Source organism: Archocentrus centrarchus, chromosome 21, assembly GCF_007364275.1.
Source record: "Archocentrus centrarchus isolate MPI-CPG fArcCen1 chromosome 21, fArcCen1, whole genome shotgun sequence".
NCBI lineage: Eukaryota > Metazoa > Chordata > Actinopteri > Cichliformes > Cichlidae > Archocentrus > Archocentrus centrarchus.
Window position 1 is genome coordinate 4,909,192 of NC_044366.1, and position 19,879 is coordinate 4,929,070.

Below are 19,879 nucleotides of genomic sequence, written 5' to 3' on the forward strand. Positions count from 1 at the left end.
CCAATCACGTGACTGGGTGAGCTGTTACCTGGGCAACAGATGCTGCCACCCAGACTACATCTATGTCAGGAAAAGTACTGAGAATTTCTGCACCCATTCCAACCGTACGGCTAAACTGGCAATTGGATTTTGCTTTTCGGTTTACATTTTACAAACCATCCCGTTATGTGCGCCCTGCCCTGTGTTCTGCAGCCATCCTGAGAACTGTAAGATGCTTTTTAAAGCATCTTACAGTTGGGAGCTACCAGCAGTCCTGCTTTTCACAAATAAAGTTTATTAATATTCATGTAGGGATGCCTGCTTTTCTTCCTCTTTTGTTTCTTTTTTTCCAGGATTCCCATCTCCCGTATTTGTGTTTGATCTTTGCAAGTATTATTTTGGGTTTATTAAAAGTTTCTTGACCTGCAGCGGAGTTGTGGCATCGCATTTGTTGGGTTTCTTTCAGCCGTGGATTGAGGGACTGTAACACCAACCTTTTGTGCTGCACTCTGTCATCCATACAGTTATATTTTGATTATAGGCAATTATGAAAGGATACAGTATTTTAAAAAAGATGGTTTATTTTTAAAAGAACTTACCTCTCTTTACATTCTCTCTTAATATATGTATGACTTGTCTTATTACACTTGGCAGGACGCTAAAATCAACTATTCAAACATCAGTATTACCGGCTATGTCACCACTGCATCTTTACTCTGTCTCTTCAGGGTTTATTCTTGCATTGACCTCTTCAGCCACTTCCTGTACCTCACTGGCTGGAAGAAGCAGCAGCTCACTGGCCGTTTCTTCTTCTGCTCTTTTATCCAGAGTGCCCTGCAGAGCCTCCTTCAGGGTGAGGCCTCCAGCTTCAGAGTCTCTCACCACACCTTTGTCTGCTGGCATCTCTGGATGATGCCTCTGCAGATGCTTGACCACCTGGAACTTCTGCTTGGCTCTGTAGGAGCAGTGGCGACAGCTGAAAGGTTGCTGCTTGGTGTGCGTCAGGTAGTGATGTCTGAGACCCGCCGGCCACCTGAAGGCCTTTTGGCACAGCCCGCACGCGTACGGCCGGTCGTCGCTGTGCTGTCGCTGGTGGGTCTTCAGGATGAAGCTAGTCTTGAAGGTTTTGCCGCACTTCTCGCAGACGTACGGGCGCGCGTCGCAGTGCTGCGTGTCGCGGTGTGCGCGGAGGGCGTCTGCTCTGTTGGTGCGGTAGTCGCACTCGTCACAGGCGTACGGCTTCTCTCCTGCAGACGACAAACGTTTAAAATGCAACCAAATCACTGTAGAACTTAAACATGATCACAACATATCATCAGCAACACTCACTGTATGTGTTGCTGATATTGTAGGTGACATTTTTGGTTTGTGTTTTCACCCCTGGCCACTGGATGGAGCTATTTAACTGACTATGTGTATATGGGAGGCATTTTTTGACTATCTAGCAGGCACTGTGTATGTATGTGGACTGTTAGTTTGGGTTTTGTGTTCAATTTCTAATCATAATATGGAGATTTTACCTGAGCTGTATGGTAAATAAATGTAGTGTCACATCCTTCTATGGCGGCCCCTCAGTGGCATTTTAAAAGAGGTTAAAACAGCTGCTGTTGATACCTGTGTGCTTGGTCATGTGATACTTCAGCTGAGTCGCCCACTTGCATTTGTAGCCACACTCAGGACAAAGGTACTTCTTCTCTTCTTGGTGAACCCTCATGTGAAGCTATAGAAACATTAAAAATAAAAAAAGACCTGTTATTGTTTTCATTGTGCTTCATTTCATGGAAACACTCGATGTCAAGCAGACGCTACACAACCAGAGACACTGAGTAAAAATCTTCTGCCACTGTTCTTTTTTTATTTAAAAAAAAAACATATTAACATGTTGGTGTCATGAGTTTTGTTGTTGTCTTTGGGATTTTTGTTTAGTTTTTAGTGTGTTTTGATTGCTGTTTATAATTTTTAGCCCTGTTCTGTGCTAAAAAGCAACTTTAAAATACTCAAGATATCTTTTTTTTGTTATCTGGCTTCGCTTACCCTAACATTGGCAATCAGGCTCAGCGATCACACAAACTGGTTATCAATTCATGAGTTTATGATTCTAGCTACAAATGTATATTACACATTTATTACACATGTATTCTTTGATTGTGCAGCCAACCCTTTAGACCCTTTTACTAGCCAAACGCAGAGGTCCAAGGGATCTTCCAGGAATGGTGATGCCATTTTGCATGTAAATGATTGTTCAGTATGGTGTTTTCATACCTGTTGGTCTTTAATCTCAAACATAACCTGCTGCAGAGCGCATCGTCTCTGCAACATAAGAAGACACGGTGGGGTAACGCTGCTATGAAGTAAAAGTCCAGGTTTAACCCTGGAGCTCAAATCCTACTTGGCAGTACGCGCTGCCGGTGATGCAGAAGTTTTTAATTCTCGTGTTTTCATTGAGCTTCAGTTCCTGTTTTGAGTACATTATTTCTTCTGGTGTTTTTAGCTCCCTCAGTGTTTTTCTGTCTTTTCTATGTGCTTTTGCACCTTCTGCGCTCCACTGCCTCCATTATCATGTTTAACATGTGACTTTTTGTCTCTGTATTTAGTATTCTGGTTATTTCCTGTTTTACTTTAATCGTTTTCCAATGTTTTCCAAGCTTGTGTCCTGGTCTTCATTCAGTTTTTATGTTGTATTAAACTCTCCAGCCAGTTTTGTTCAGTGAACTTTGTTTTCGCATCCTGCATTTGCACCCTCTCTCTCCTGAGACAGCTGTTGGAAAAAAAATAGGACTGCATTTTCTCTAAAGCAACATGTTTGCAGAAGTTTGTTTATTTTCCCTACAAATCAGACCTGTAAACTGCGGTTGTACCTTCAGCCTCGATGGATCTGTGCAGGTGTAACTGCACTCCTCACAGCTGTACGGCTTCTCCCCGGTGTGGATGCGGATGTGCCACGTGATCTTCTGCTTGTTCCGGGTTGAGTACTCGCAGTCGGTGCATTTATACAGACGCTTGGTTCCATGTGAGCGGAGGTGCTGTTCCAGGACCAGCTGATGGTGACAAGCAAACTGACAGGTGCTGCACTTCAGCGGCTTGTCCTCCAGAGGTCCCTCCTCATGTTCGTTCAGCAGGTGCTGGGCCAGCAGCTGCCTCGTTTTGGTAGCAAAGGGACACACGTGACACTGATGTGCCAGGTGAGCTCTCTGATGAAGCTCGAGGCTCTCCTTAGATTCAAAGGACTCCTGGCAGGTGGTGCATTTCACTTGGGGATGCTTGCTCTGCTGGTGGGCCCTCAGCGTGACGTCGCTGCTGCACGTGTAGTCGCACTGCTTGCATGAGAAACACACCTGGAGCTGGTGCACGCGTTTGCAGTGGTTTCTCAAAGCAACCTCTGAACTAAACTGAGCGTCACAGTGAGTGCAAACGTGCTGCAGCTCCCCCGTGTGGCACCTGAGGTTGTGCCGTCTCACGTCGTCAAGTGTGTAGCTGCTGAAGTCGCACGACGAGCAGAAGTGCGTAGGCTGTTTGTCGTGAATCCGCCTCTTGTGCTGGCGCAATTTGGTCACAGCCCCAAAGGTTTTATCACACACGTCGCAGCGGTGACGGCCGACTCCCGTGTGCAGAGACTCGTGCTCTTCCAAGCGGTAGCGCCGCGTGGTGCTGAAGGAGCAGTAATGGCAGCGGTGAGGTCGTGCACCTTTGTGTTTGAATGCAACGTGCTGCGTCATGCAGCGCTGCTGTTTGCAGCTGAAAGTGCAGTGCTGGCAGTGCAAACGTTTGGATTTGGAGGCGCTGAACTTTTCCTTGTTATGAGCGTACAAAATGTGCCGGGTCAAAGAAACTTTAGATTTGGTTACAAATGAACAAACAGAGCACTGGACTTCACCGGGCCTCATGCAGCCTTTCCTTTCATGGCTGTCCAAGGCTCTTTTCTGACTGCACTTAAATGCACAGCTTGGACAGCCAAAACTTTGACGTTTCTTAGGAGCTTCCACGAGGTCTTCATCGGGTTTCTCCAACAGCTCTTTTCTTTCTTTAGCTGACCCATTACCATCTTCGTCATCTGCTTCTGAAATGCTCTGATTCTCTTGTTTCCTGAATCTTCTCCTGCAGGTTGGAAGGTGCCGTTTGACTGTTATGAGCCTGACTGATGAAAAACTGCACAGCTTGCATCTGAATTTCTCACCTTTTCTAGTGTAAAGGGACTTGGGCTGCAGTGAAACATTTATGAGTTTGTTACTTGAAGCGTCTGTTTTTTGCATAAGCTTATTTGTGTGAATTTTGCTTTGCTGGTTTGTGGATGTGGCAGCATCATCCTCGAGAACGGTCTTAAACTGAGACGTGCACTCAGGATCAGCGGAAAGCTCCGTCTGATCTGAATGCATTCCTTCACCCAGCTGCTTGGATCCTTCCTGACCTACAGCAGAGCTCTCCACACATGCATCTGAAATACCTACAAATGTTCTTGTTTTCCGTGGCAGGGCTGGGCACTTACTTCTAAGGTGGCTATCAAGACCTCGCCTCTGTTTGAACTGGGCACCGCAGGCCTGGCACATGTGGCCCTTCATCCTGCTGTGGCACAGAGCTTGGCGGTGGTGCCTCAACGCGCTCTCTCTGCAGGTTACATAAGAGCATTTCTCACAGCGGTAAACACCTTCAGTTGGCACCACGAGCATCTGAACCCGCCCCTCTAAAACCATGGCCTCTGCTTGGTCCTTGTCGTACTTTTTCATAGCGTTCAAACGCTCCTCAGACTGTAAAGGCTGGCTTTGCTCAGATGGAAAAGTGGAACTGAGTGTTTCAACATTTTTGTCAGATGCCTGACACTCTCCTGGCTCAACAGGTTCAGCTGTATTACTCAGAGGCTCATAGCTGTCATGTAAATCATCATGCTCCTCTGATGAGCTTCTAGAGCAGTCTGCTTTTTCCTGTGACGTCTCAGGCCCGTTAGAATCTAAAGTTGGAGTGCTTGCACAGTTTTCATCTTCATTTTGTAAAGACGGGGTTTGAAAGTCAGAGGTGGACAGTGTCGTTAAAACGAGAGTGCAGTATTCCTCGGGACTGTCGACAGGAGGAGGACTGTCTGTAATGGCCTCCTGAGAAACATCATCAAAAACACCAGGTTGTGAAGCGGGGGGAGTTTCTGCGCTGCCATCGTGATCGGGCAGGAGTTGCTCACTTTGCGCTTCAGAAGCAGCAGAAGGTGGAGGTCCTTCAGGCTGCTTGTGAGTAACTGAAGGCTTATTGTAAAAATCCTGCATGAATTCAGCTGAGTTCCTCTCCTTCTCTTTTGCAGCGTAGTTCTCCAGCCACGCTTTGTCCCCGGGCACGTACCCGTGGGTTTTCCTCTTGTGAAGGAAGAGGCTGATGCTGCTGAAGGACGAGTAGAAGCAGAGGGCGCAGCGAAACTCTTTGAGCTTGGTGTGTTTGCAGTTCTCGTGGTTTTGAAGCGCCTGACGGTAGCCGGTGGTGTACGTGCAGTATTTGCACTTGAACACGGCCGACTGTCTGTCCTCTCCAGAGTGTTTGGCCAACATATGGTTGCGAAGCTCATATTTGCGCTTGCAAGCGTAAGCGCAGATCTCACACATGAGTGATTTGGCTTGATGCCGTAATTTGTGGCTGTTTAACTGGTCCACGCGGTGACAGCGATACGGGCACTGATCACAGGAATACCTAGGAGAGGAAACAGGGAGTTTAGTCGGAACAACCGTGCTGAATATAGTACCCACAATACTGCTTCTTCTTCCACCTCCACTACTCCCCACAGTGAACACACTCTGGTGGTGCACTCTCAGAAAACTCAGCATACACACAACAGAACCAAGATTAAAATATAACACAAAGATGTCTGAGAAACTTCTTGTGTGTACCTGAGGTCCCCAGCATGTTTCCTCATGTGAACATTAAGGTAGTGCTTCCATTTGGTGACGTATCCGCATTCAGCACACATGAAGTTCTTATCATCTGAGTGAGTGAGCATGTGTTTAGAGAGGTAGGACTCATCTCGGCACCTGAAGCTACACAGGCTGCACTTGTGGGGCTTCTCACCTTAAAGAGAAGCACAAATTTAAGAGTTAGAGGGAGATGCCCCGACAGCTACTCTAAGGCAGGAGTCATGTGACCAAAATCATCCTCACCACTGTGCATGAGCATGTGACGCTTCAAACCCCGTTTATGCGAGGTCACGTAGCTGCACTGAGGGCAGCGATGGATCTTCTCGTTGGCGTGCAAATGTCCGAGATGCTGCTCGAACTCCACGGGGTTAAACGTGACAAAGGAGCAGAAGTCACAGCTGAGCTCTTCGGGCCCGGCGTGACCGAGCCGCTGGTGCTGGAGGAAAACGGTTTTATTGGAGCAAGAGAAACTGCACTCGGAGCAGTGGTAGGCGAGGTGTGTCCGATAGTGGTCCTCCATGTCTGTCTCGCTTTTAAAGACGGTGCTGCAGGCGTGATGACGGCACTCCACTGCTCTGACCCCGTGCACCTCAGCAGCGTGTCTAATGAGGTCTTTGTGCTGAGAACTCTGGAAAGAACAACCCTCTTGGAAACAGACCAAGGGTTTGTTGTCTGACAATGTGTTGTGCGTCTTCATGTGAGCCTTCAGCGCGCTGCTGAGGTGAAAGTGTCCGCTGCAGGTGGGGCACGTGTAGCTGTGACCGTTTTCACCATTCTGAGCGTGCACGCTAACTAGATGGCGGCGGATTGAGCTCCTCTCCACAGCAGAATACTCGCACAAGTGGCACTGGTGGATCTTCTTGCCAGCCTCTCGGAGCCTGTGTACCCGCAGCTTGCTCTTGCTGGTGAAGTAACGTTGGCAGGTGGGACACTGGAGGCTCGGGTCAGGGAAATGCAGACGAAGGTGCTCCTGAAGGTGGGAGCGCATCTTGAAGCAGCGACGACACTTAGGGCAGGTGTGGGTGCGATAAATGTGCTCCGATCCCTCTGCAAGGTACTCTGATGGGCAAGAACAATTACAAAAATTAAAATACTAAAAATAAAATGCGTTGTCTTTGTTACAATTTATATTATCTATTGTTTCCTGGTGCTGTTATACCTATTTATTAATCATTTATTAAAGAATAAATCTTTTATTCACGTTATGCCATGTTAAAATACTCGTTAAAGTCCTGTAGAGTAAAATATTATTATGAGATGTTTACTTTTGTCTTTGCTTCTTTAGTTTTTTTTTAATAAACCACTTGTGACATGCACCAATCATCCACTTCATCTGCCTAATAACGTGTAGGTCTCCTTTGTGGCACCAAAACATCTCCCAGCGGTCAGGGCATGTGGATTGTAGTTGTCTGTCTACCGTAGGTGGCTGCCCCTCCCTGAGCCTGGTTCTGCTGGAGGTCTCTTCCTGAGAGCTGTCACATGGGCTGAACTGTGGAGGATGGAGCCATTTCCTTCCTACTGAATAAAAGCCTATTACACCCTACCATGACTGGCCAACCTGCACAGGTGGGGTCTGAGGGGGAACCCACTGCAAGTCATACTGAGGGACAGGAACCTTAGCAGATAGGGCCTGGGGTTAAATCAATGGCAACAACACTTGAGGATGCCCTAGAGCAGGAAAAGAGACATTTGACCAAAACAAAACCACAACTGCACATCATCATTTTTACTAGAGGGGCTCAGGCCAGTACCAAGCAGAACCTGTTGCAGTTAACCCAGGACTGGAGGATGAGGGTTAACCCGGGTAGATAATTCTGGTTCCCAGAAGCGATAACATACACCACCCCAAGAAAAGAATTAATGATGTGGTCTCCTGGTGGAACCAACAGTGCTGTGGGAGGAGGGCTGTGAAGAAGCAGCCAAGAGGACAAAGACCAAGTACCAGCAACTCGTCCAAGATTGCTGGAAGAAACGGTGGACAACACTGTAGAGGTGTTTGTCACAGATTTCCACCTTAATCAGTCTGGAGGAACCACAAGAGAAAAGCAGCTGTCTGAAGGGTGGGGGGACTGTCAGAAAGGGCTTCTTACTGGTGCAGAGAAGGGTAGAGACTTGGCCACCACTGCCAGCTGGAGAGTGTTGTGGAAAGGTTCAAAACTCTCTGTGAAGTTTAAGTGCCACCTGATGACCTCTACACCTGGCCAAAGCGCTGTCCAATGAAAATGTTTGCAACCTGTAGGATCGTTAACTCACAGTATAAAGTGCCAGGAGCCCCGGCTTCCTAGGAGACTACATCACTGCAGTAAGATAATCGATTTTACTAACTTCACCAGTCATTAGTTTTAATGTTGTGGCTGCTCAGTGTACAATGGGCACCAAGTAGGTGGGTTAGGTGTTCATACCTTTGGATGGCACAGGTGTAGCATCTCCTGCTGAAGCGGCGTCTTTCATGCCCTCCAGCCTCTCCGGCTCTTCCGCCCGCCCACTTTGTGTTGACGACAACCCACAAGCTGTATTTTTTCTTTCTGACATCCTGGAGGCCTCAGGTAAGCGGCTTCCATTAGAGCACATCTTTGTCAGCTCCTGCTCGTTCCCTGAGAAAAGGTGCATAAACGACCTGTAAAATTATAATTTGCATTTACATCTACTGTTTGAAGATATGAGAGTTCCACCTCCCTGAAGAGTCTGCTTACCTTGAGCATTATTTGTCAGATGTTTGTGCTCCAAGAGATGATCAGTCAGGGTTTTAGCATTTTGAGAGATGAATTGGCAGTGAAAGCAGCCAAAAGGCATGTGGCCCCTCCGATGGCTTTCCATCTCATCCTGTGTGAGAAACGACACTTTACAGGCCCGGTAGGTGCAGGGAATGAGAGTGAGGCCATGTGTGGACATTACGTGGTCTCGATACTCCTGATGGTCTGAGCTGCTGAACTGGCAGCCTTGCTCAGAGCAGGAGAACGGGCCTGTCAGATCAGGATCACTGTGGCAGGTTTTAAAGTGGTGTTTCACAGCAGCTGGCTTGGAAAAGACCTCGCTGCACTGAGAACACTTGAAGCTGCTCAGCTGCGCTTTACTGGATGGACGTAGTTGTCTTTGTGAACAGGAGTGAGAGGCAAACACGCCTCCGTCCGAAAAGCTCTGGCCACATTTTTCACATCGATAATCCGCCGTCTCCATTGTGTCTGAAAATCAGAGCAAAGCCTTTAGTCACAATGTGACAGATTTCACTGTTGTAACTTTCATTTGGTAACAATTTAATATGTCGTGGTAGAGAGGCAACATATTCATCATCCTTTGTCAAATATATTCACTATCCCTCCTCTGCACATGTCCAAACCATCTCAACACAACCATCTCTAGAGTTTACGGTGAATGACCTAAAAAAGAGGAAATATTCAGTGAGCGGCAGCTTTCTGGGTGAGAATGCCAGACTACTTCAAACGGGCAGGAAGGCAAAAGTGGCTCAAATCACAACCAATGTATGCAGAAGAGCATCTCTGAATGCACATGCCGAACCCTGAAACAGATGAGCTATAGCAGCATAAGACCACACCAGGTACCACTCCTGTCAGCTAAAAACAGGAAACTGAAGCTGAGGTTTGCACAGCCTTCTTCAGTATTGTTGCTGACCAAGTCCATCTCTTTATGACCACAGTGTAGCCATCTTCTGATGGCTGCTTCCTGCAGGATAACGCACTGTGTCACAAAGCTCAGATCATCTCAAACTGATTTCTTAAACATTACGTGAGTTCACTGCATGCAAATGGCCTCCACAGTCAGCAGATCGTAATCTAAACCTTTGGGATGTGGTGGAACGGGAGATTCAGATCATGAATGTGCAGCTGACAGATATGCAGCAACTGTGTGATGCCGTCATGTCAACATGGACCAAAATGTTTGGAATGTTTCTAGCAGCTTTTTGAAACTGTGCCACAAAGAATTAACGCAGATCTGAAGGCAAAAGAGAGTCTAACCCAGTGCTAGCAAGGTGTACCCAATAAAGTGGACAGCAAGGGTATGTTCCCACTGCTTTTCTAATCAAACCAACACCCTCACTGGGAGATAATCATGTAAAAGGATGAAAACTACAAGTTGCACCAGAAAAATTCTCCACTGCTAGTGGCAGCTACTTTTGCTGGACCACATGCACATTTTTCACATCTCTAGTATTTATTTTATAGAAATGCTCACAGGAGAGAGAAACCCTGCACTTCAGCAGAAATTTGGAAGTTGTTCTACAATGTGTCGCTACTGGGTATTTATGCCAAAAGCATGAGACCAAGACCAACTTCAAACAAACAAAAATGCAAATGATTTGATGCAGATTTGTGCATGTATAGGAAAAAGTCTGGAATAAAGCAGTATCTTTATGGTAATATGTGTATAATTTCAGGAAATGCCCTTAAACAATCCTAAATGTTCAAGCTGAGGACCAAACTTATGTTCTCACTATTTTCTAACCAACACCTTATCCTTTACTCAGGGATGTCAAACTTAATGTTCTACAAATATTAATATATAATTGTGATTGCACATTCTGGTGTTTCATGCAGATGAAGTTATGTTAATAGTATTAATTGTAATAAGACACACACCAAAAGCACACAGTTACACGCACTAAATTACAGGTACTTACAGTGAAAGTGAAAGTCTGAGTCAGACCTACTGCCCGAGTTTCCACCGTCCTTTCTATCTGAAAAACAAAACATCAACGGCTCTGTTTAACCGTAAGGTTGCGTCGTCTGCCTCATTGAATCCACTTGTACTGACGGACTGCTACAGGAATCCCTTAAATGACATTAAATTAAATCTGCAGGAGTTTTACTCGCTCTTATTAATTATATAAAGGTCTAAACACGCTAATAACATCGCCTTTACCGCTAGCTGAGCTAACACTCGTTAGCTTCTTGAGACGCTCGCAGCAAAGTGTTTGCGTCCCTGTTGGCGGTTAATCGCGGTTGCTGTTTAAACCGTTTACACTAAAATTCACACAGTGCATTATCCACCATCTGATAGATATTTTCTTATCAGGAAAGCAAAGTTAGGAGATGATAATAAAATGATGCTGACGAGAGGGAACGAATGTTCGTGAGCGCCAGAGGACAGTCGGGGGGATATTTATCAAACACAGGAAGTGTAGTAAAGGTCGCCGTGCTGGAGCATCCATACGTTACACGCTTGGGCATTTTGGGTAGATGAATGAAGGATTATACGCGGAAATGAGCGAAATCACCAGCGGCAGCTGTGAGAGATGAAGGCAAAGGGAACAGGACAACAGAATAATCGTAGTTTAACCCACCAGCCAGCTCCACCTGCCGCGTTTTCCAGCTTACAAGCAGGTGTCAGGTCACGAAGGGGGACCGATAACCGTAATTTACGGGGCTGCGCAGGTCCGCAGATGAGCGCCCTTTGCCGGGTTATCTAGAGTCTGGGCGTAGGAGTCATCGCCATGCCCCTGTCGGACTTTCTGGACGGCCTGAAGGACAACCCGTACTTCGGGGCCGGCTTCGGACTGGTTGGGGTCGGGACAGCGCTGGCGCTGGCCAGGAAGGGAGCCCAGGTGGGGATGGTCTTCTTCCGCAGGCACTACATGATAACTCTGGAGGTGCCCAGCAGGGACAAAAGCTACCACTGGCTGCTGAGCTGGATCACCAAGCACGCCAGGCACACGCAGCACCTGAGCGTGGAGACCTCCTACCTGGCGCACGAGAGCGGACGGGTTCACACGCAGTTTGACTTCCACCCGAGCCCTGGCAACCACATCATCTGGTCAGAATATATTTCCCCGAATATAGCACAGACCGCTACACGTATAAGACCGTATACTAATTTGATTGGCCATTTTCTCTGTGACACTCACATCCGTACACTCACATCTGCAGGTATGGGAGGAAGTGGATCAGGGTGGAGCGGACCAGAGAAAAACAGATGGTGGATCTGCACACCGGAACTCCGTGGGAGTCTGTCACGTTCACTGCTTTAGGCAGAGACAAACAGATCTTCTTTAATATCTTACAAGAAGGTAAATGTTTGATAGTATATGAAGTCAGGTACGTAAGTATTTGGACACCAAACATCTCCATGAAGATGGGAGTAAAGTGCACTCACATAAATATTGCGTTGACTTTTGAGGCTCATCACTCCAAATCTTTGCAATCAGTGGCTGCCTGAAGTCTGGAAAATTATTTGTCAGGCCTGTTCTGCTCCTGCTGTTGTTTGCAGGACACTTGACTCACATCTTGATTGCTTGGTTTCAGCTCCATCGTGCAGGTGTTCATGGGCTAAATTGTGTCCAGAATACTGACTGTACCCGACGGAGGTTTAAGCCTTTTCTTATGAGCCACATATAATCATACACAGCTGGTCATTTAGTGCAGCTTTCAATCCCGTTTTGCAGCAAGAGAGCTGGCACTGAAGCAGGAGGAAGGGAGGACGGTGATGTACTCCGCCATGGGTGCAGAGTGGCGGCCCTTCGGTTTTCCTCGGCGACGCAGACCCCTCAGTTCTGTGGTGCTGGACGTGGGCATTGCTGAAAGGATTGTAGATGATGTGAAGGACTTCATTGGAAACCCCAAGTGGTACACAGACAGAGGTAAAATGTCACAGGACTCACCTTTATTCATACACTGCTTTGTTTAATTTTCAGTCACAGAGTTAATGTTTGACATCAGTTTCCTGTATACAGTTAAATACACTAATCTTTTGGAACTAGTGCTGGGATCAGTAACAAACCATTAAACCAAACAAATCAATAAAGCATAAACACGGGGTTGCACAGTTAATGGAATTTTAATCTCAATACCTGCAAAAACAAATCAAGCACTCCCTAAATCACTACCTGATGATGTGTCTGCCAATCAGAGCTGTTCCCTGCACCTCGCTGCTTCAAGTTTCCTGGATGTAGTCTGGATGAGTAGCAGTGAATTAAAAGACAGATATTATACAACAGAAGGTGAAGAGCTTCTCCCTCAAAGAGCAACATCATCCGTTTTTTGGAAATACTTTGGATTTAGCCCAAGTGATGTGACCAAGAACATGTCAGCCAACAGTATCCTTTTTTTCTCATTGGTAGTTGCTTCAGTCGCTTCCTCAAACTTGTGGAAAATTTAAACTCTGACACGCTCTCTTCAGTTTTCTTTTGAAGTTGCTGACTTTTTGTGGTATCTGTTCGTGACACTGCTGCACATCACTTCCCTTAAGGGTCACATCCTTTGGATTTTTGCCAAGGGTCCAGCCCGACTCCTTCCCAAAGGCTGTTAGAGAGTAGGGAAGGGCTCGTGTTTTTACGTTGTCAACTATTCAGACACTGGCAATAAAGAAAACCTAATACACAGAGAAATGTTGCCTAATGTAGTAATTTGTAATTTCTTTGTGGTGGCTGCTCCTTCTGACAGTGATTGTTCACCTGTGCAGGTATTCCCTACAGAAGAGGATATCTGCTGTACGGCCCCCCTGGATGTGGAAAGAGCAGCTTTATGTGAGTGTGCCCTTCATTTGGGTTTCGTTTCCCTCCTGTGTACTCGTCAGGTGCGTGTGCGTAACTTCATCACCACTTGTGTAACTCACTCCCTTTCAGCACGGCACTGGCTGGTGAGCTGGGCTACAGCATCTGTCTGATGAGCCTGAGCGACCGAACGCTTTCGGACGACCGCCTGAACCACCTCCTGAGCGTGGCGCCGCAGCAAAGCATCATTCTGTTGGAGGATGTCGATGCAGCCTTTGTCAGCCGAGAGCTGCTTCCCACTGAGAGTAAGCAGCAGGAAGGATCAAACATCACACACTTTCACCAACTCCACTTTCTGGGTTTAGAACAGGCTTGATGTTCAGTACTGAGATAACCTGTAAAGCTGTAACTGACTGCCATTGTTTTATTTTGATTTGAAGCTCTGTTTTCTGTTGCCTCGCAGACCCTCTGGCCTACCAGGGAATGGGAAGACTGACCTTCAGTGGACTGCTTAACTCTCTTGATGGAGTGGCTTCATCGGAGGCCCGAATAGTTTTTATGACCACCAACTTCATAGACAGGTACTGTTGTAAGCAAGCAAACCAATACATCTCCTTCTAAAATAAACAGCTGGAGCAAAAAAGTTTTAACAGTGTCGATAGAAAATGAAGAGACTGAACAAGAGGGGGCGCTGCATTAACGTATGCTGGTTCAAAAAAAGCTCAGACTTTAGAAGAACTTCAGTAATTACTGTGTTATAGCAACTTTACCTCATTAAAATAAATACAAGGTTAGATGTAACCAATGGCTCGGGGCCAGAGGTGCAGCGCCGTGTGATGAAGCACCAGAGCACACAGGTGACACGCGTGTCATGCATGCATGTGCACACTGGAGTTTGTGGCAGTTTGCATACATATATACAGTCAGCTTTAACTGATCACATGATCAAATGGTAACCTGGCTTTATGTTCAGATCTTAAATTAATCTGAACTCTGTCTGACCATCTTCATCAGCCGCCTCATCTTCCTCACATCTGTGTGCTTCATGAATGTGTCCTCTCTATTTGAGGGTGAACATCAGACAAACATATTTTTGACCATTTTTCTTAAAAGGTAAAAGTCAGTTTATTTTATACAACAGCACTGTTAAGAAATGAGGTGTTTCCAACTAGTCAGACTCTAAAGGGCTTTTAATGTGAAAAGATCCAGGAAATGTTTGTGTAAACAGTGTGGTGCAGTAACCTTAACAGACTGAAAGACTGATGATTATTATGACTGTCTGTGAACACTGTGATTATGAGGTCTTAAAAAAAGAGAAGGAATAAGAGAAGGCCAGGTATGTTCAGCAGCTCATGTGAATAAAGGTCAGTGACTATAAGAACAGCATAGAGCTCTAAGAGTGTTTCTAATTTTAGTTAACCTTTACAGTTTGAGTTGCTCCAAAGCAGCTCTTATTTTTTATTCATTAACATGTAAGCCAGCAGCTGCTGACTGCTCTTAAGGTGGAATCTTCTCTAATTCATTCAAATTCCATCCATATTTTTCCCTGGTTTTTGATGCCACAACCAGTATATTACTGACATTACTGTCCCCAGCATACAAACTGCTTTAGCTGCTTTCTCCAGGAGCACATTTTGTTATGATGACACACGTGGATTCAGAAGGTGACATTTCTGCAGCTAGTTATCACCCGACTCCTGAGTGTCCTGCAGGGTGCTCTGTTTGAGCCCGCAGACACCAGTCACATGTGCACTAACTGCCCTGTAAAACATTAATTAATATTTAAATAATCTAATTAATATTTAGAATAAAATTATACTTACATGCAATACCTAAATTTTAAAGGTACTTATTATAATTTCCATTGTTTAAAAGTAGTTCTTAAACAATCCAAAGTCAATGAAAGCTATCACTTGACTGGATAGAAACGTTGTGTTGCGTTAGCTGAAGTTGATTTGAGGCCACTCTGCCTCCGTGTAATACTAATTTGTACCATAAGATGGTGTTTCAAGTTATTTAACCAGATAAGACCTGGAGAAGGCGGAGCCTCTTGAGGAAATTGTTGCAGGAGTTAGAAATAAATAAAAATAAATGAACAGCAGACACTTCTGAAAACCTTTCAGTACATTTTCTGGTGAAACACTGCCTCCTGGTGGTGAAAGTTAATTACATTTTGCAGGGAGTCATTACAAAATGTACCTTTTTAAAAAAAATAAATAAATAAAAAAATAAAAATTAGTTACATGATTTCCTTCTCGAACATTAAAATCTTTTTGTCATTGCTAGATAAAGTCGTTCTTTCACTTGTGAAACATTAAGGAGTAATTTCATTAATGTGACATTAACATCCGGTGCTGCCTGTGACGTCCTCACACAGGTTAGACGCAGCGCTCATCCGACCCGGCCGTGTTGATCTGAAGCAGTACATCGGGCATTGCACCCACTGGCAGCTCACCCAGATGTTTCGGCGGTTCTACCCAGACGAACCCGCCTCCGAGGCAGAGCGCTTTGCAGAGCGGGCTTTAGCCGCACACTCAGAGATCAGCGCTGCGCAGGTGCAAGGACACTTCCTGCTGCACAAAATGGACCCTGAAGGATCTATAGACAATGTTGCTGAAATAAAAGGATGACGGGGATTTGGACGCCTGAATAAAGAGAAATGAGAAACACTTTCAGTTTAAGTTTGTTATCAGTGATGCACTTTGATGTTAAAGGATATCAAATAGCTTTCCATAATGTGTCATTTTCTCTTTAAATATGAAGCAACTCTAGACACAGTTTCAAACTCTAACACTTATCAGCATTTTTGGCCCATCAACATGAGCTGCTGCTATTTAGAGTGTTTGAATTGCACAATACAGCTTATTGAACAGGGTACTTTGAAGGCTCAGATATGTTTCATTATGTTAACCAGGGAGTGAAGCAGAGATGAAAATAAAATACCTTACGGTACCTTTAGGGGTTCGAGGGCTTGTCACTGGGTTCTAAGTGCAAAATTGTGTTCGTGGTGGAGCATATAGTGATGTATTTCATAAATATGTCTTCAGCTCGGTAACATTGAAAACTTTACTCTGACTTTCACAAAATTATCTTTTAAATGTATTGCGGTATATCTGTCACTTATACTGCAGAAGGTACATATTTTGCTCAGACACTGGAATAATATTTTAAAATTCTTTTCTTGTATATTAATTTGAAAATTTTGATGATTTTAATGATCCTGTAGTGGACAAGGTGAACATTTGGAGTGCATCAAGAAGCAGGAGAAAGACGGGCAGCATAAAACCAAACAGTTATGAAAAAGAAAGTACATCTTTTAATTAGCAAGTCTTAAAATTATCTCAGGTATTATTTACCTAAACAATAAGACATGACATATTACACTGTCATTTATTTAACAGAAACTGAACCAAAATGCAAAAGCAGTGTGTGAAAAAAGTACCCCCATGATTGAGCAGCTTGTTGAACCACCTCCAGCAGTAATAACTTGGAAGTAATGGTTTCCTGTGTGACTATCAGTTTCGCACGTCATTGTGGAGGAATTTTGGCCCACTCTTCCTCACACAGATTTCATGCTGTGCTTGGGATCACTGTCCTGCTGCATGAGTCAGATTTGGCCAAGCTGCAGCTGTCAGACAGATGGCCGCACATTTGACTCTTGTATACTTTGGTATACAGAGGAGTTCATGGTCGCCTCAGTGACTGCAGAACAAACTCAAATCCTCACCCCGTCCACCACCGCTGACAGTTGGTATGAGGTGTTTAACGTGCTAAATGCGGACTGTAGAGTCAGACGTAGTTCTTTGCTTTTTTTTTTTTTTGCAGTTTTTCTGCACTGTATGGTCTGGCCTTGGGGAGAATTTACCAGAACATCCGTTCTTGTTGACGCACGCCGGAATTGCCCTGGATCACTAACCTTTCAAAACTTGCTTTTTTAAATTCAATTCAATTTTATTTATATAGCGCCAAATCAACCCACACAGTCACCTCATGGCACTTTATATTGTAAGGTAAAGACCCTACAATAATTACAGAGAAAACACAGCAATCAAAACGACTCCCTATGACAGCCATTCCCAAAATCAAGAGTGCTGCGGCCCACTTAAAAACCAGCCAACAGGCTGTTGGCTATAAATTGCTAAAACTACCCAGTAATATATAAAGTGCCAATATGTGACCCACCTGCCACAAACTTCAATACGAGAGCACTAAATATATGTCAGAGTAATGAGTAATATCAAACTAATTTTCTCTGTTACAAGTTTCACTTCACTTTTTATATAAATAAATACATTTATATAAATATGTAACTGTGTATACATGTGAGTAATTTCACAGTGAATTTCTGTTATTACTGCAGCCCTCCTGCAGTACCTTCGCGGGCCACACGTTGGGAACCACTGCCCTATGAGCAAACGCTTGGCAACAGTCGGAAGGGAAAGCTCCCTTTTAACAGGAATAAACCTCTTTGACGGTCTGCAGGAAGTAACTATTGAAGTTAACACAGAAAGATCAACTGGAGCAAAAGAGCCTAAACAAATAGCAGCAGTGCTGAAAGCAGCCGAACATGAAGAGAAATCTTTGAGCTGGTTATGAACAATTTTTTCTCTAATGGTTAAAATTTTAGCCAATTTCGATAGCTGGGGATTGGTCCACCAGGGCCTCCGCCCGACACACACTGCACCCGACCCCTACGATGCCTCCTGCGGGTGGTGGGCCTACAGGAGGGCGGGCCCATGTAACCTCTTAGGGCTGCGCCTGGCCGAGCACCACGGGCTAATGCCCGGCCACCAGACGCTCTCCCTTGAGCTCCCTGCCCAGGCCTGGCTCCAGGGTGGGGCCCCGGTAACCCTATCCCGGGCAGGGTAAACTGTTCCCTTGCTGTTACGAACATAGGGGTCTTCTGTGCTTTTAGAGGTGCTCACACTTGCTCATGACCAGGGCCATCCGGGAGGGGCTCAGAGTAGAGCCGCTGCTCCTCCACATCGAAAGGAGCCAGTTGAGGTGGCTCAGGCATCTGATTAGGATGCATCCTGGCCACCTCTTGGGTGAGGTGTTTCGGGCATGTCCCACCAGGAGGAGGCCCTCTGGTAGACCCAGGACACGCTGGAGAGATTATATCTCTCAGCTGGCCTGGGAATGCCTTGGGGTCCCTCCAGATGAGCTGGAGGAGGTGGCTGGGGAGAGGGAAACCTGGGCTTCTCTGCTTAGGCTCCTGCCCCCGCGACCCGGCCCTGGATAAGCGGAAGAAAATGGATGGATGGTTAAAATTTTATTTGTAAAGAAATCCATGAAGTCACTACTAGTTAAAGTGAAAGGAATACTCGGCTCTACAGAGCTCTGACTCTTTGTCAGCCTGGCTACAGTGCTCAAAACAAACTTGGGGTTGTTCTTATTTTCTTCAATCAGTGATGAATACTACGATGTCCTAGCTTTACGGAGAGCTTTTTTTTTTTTTTTTTTTTTTTTATAAATAGAGCAACAAACTCTTCTTCCAGGGTAAATGAGCATCTTCTAAATTAGTCCAGCTTACGGGTTATCTGCGTGTTTGTGTGTTAGACCACAGAGTCCGGCACTTCTGATTTGAGGCTTTACTTTTCAGAGGAGCCACATGTAGCGCTCCCCATAAATAGGAATATTAATAGGGGTAGGGCTTTTGGGTTCTTACAGTGTATTCTACTCTATTTTAACCCTGATTAATTCAGGGTCAATTTAAGCCTTGGATTTGTTTTACCCTGTACCAATAAAACTTTTTGAAATACACTTTTTAGGAACTCACCTTTAAAGATTTCTGTCTCTCCAAGAGTTTTAGCAAAACAACCTGTAAACACACTTCCCAGATGAAATGTTTTTTACTTATCTACAAGCTATAAACAAACTCACAACACTCAAGTTTTAAGAAACACTATTAACTGATTTACTTAAAATTATTAGTTTTGATTAAAGATAGAAAAAGCAAATGCAATTACAGTAAAGTTTCTTCAACATGTAAATAACTTGTACCCATTTGTGTAAATTAACAACCCATATAATATGTGGGCCCACATACACACACCCAAAGCCCAAAGCCGGCAAACTCAAAATGACTTAAAACCCAAATTAAACGGTGCAGGCCTGGTTCGTGGCTAGCTTACTTGGAGGCCCAAAACACACTGGCCGTTTCACTCTTTAATGAGCCAAAATAAATGAGTGGTACCTTAGTATTTTGGTTGCTGGGTTGTAATCCAACAGTCAGGTAATTGCTCTGAAGCAGATCCTTCTCACCTCACCGGCCCAGCAGAGTCCACTGTCTCCTCGCTCACCTCGCTTCCAGAACAGGTACAGTTGAGACTCTGTCAATCCTCGAGCAGGGTATTTACTCCGTTCCGTGCTGAAAACAGTCTTTCCCCTCTCGCACAGTTCAACTGGGTTAGTCCAACTATACGCAAACAGTCTGTACACTTGTGGTGTGCTGACTCACTGCTATCAAGCTCGTTAGCTTAGCCGTGGCACACGCGCTAACGCTCGGGCTAACCTTAGCATTCGTGCCACGGTCATACACAGTCTGTGACAGAAGAATTGGCCATCCCTC

At 45.3% G+C, this 19,879-nt stretch overlaps 2 protein-coding genes across 3 annotated transcripts; one reads left to right on the top strand and one right to left on the bottom strand.

The window, feature by feature from the left end:
* Nucleotides 1-548: 548 nt before the first annotated feature.
* On the bottom strand, nt 549-11,290 carry znf142 (zinc finger protein 142). 2 transcript variants are annotated; one of them, XM_030757847.1, is made up of 9 exons: nt 11,164-11,290; nt 10,501-10,557; nt 8,558-9,046; nt 8,267-8,458; nt 6,108-6,923; nt 5,841-6,018; nt 2,838-5,643; nt 1,594-1,699; nt 549-1,226 (listed from the first exon to the last, which is right to left on the bottom strand). In XM_030757847.1, the coding sequence occupies exons 3-9, from the start codon at nt 9,039-9,041 to the stop codon at nt 691-693; spliced, it is 5,118 nt and encodes a 1,705-aa protein (XP_030613707.1). In that variant the 5' UTR covers nt 9,042-9,046; nt 10,501-10,557; nt 11,164-11,290; the 3' UTR covers nt 549-690. The 2 variants fall into 2 exon arrangements, with proteins under 2 accessions (XP_030613707.1, XP_030613708.1); XM_030757848.1 differs by lacking the exon at nt 11,164-11,290 and adding an exon at nt 10,743-10,862.
* On the top strand, nt 11,284-17,084 carry bcs1l (BC1 (ubiquinol-cytochrome c reductase) synthesis-like). Its single transcript, XM_030757849.1, has 7 exons — nt 11,284-11,633; nt 11,747-11,886; nt 12,262-12,456; nt 13,278-13,341; nt 13,441-13,613; nt 13,772-13,889; nt 15,686-17,084. The coding sequence occupies exons 1-7, from the start codon at nt 11,314-11,316 to the stop codon at nt 15,936-15,938; spliced, it is 1,263 nt and encodes a 420-aa protein (XP_030613709.1). The 5' UTR covers nt 11,284-11,313; the 3' UTR covers nt 15,939-17,084.
* The last annotated feature ends 2,795 nt before the right edge of the window (nt 17,085-19,879 follow it).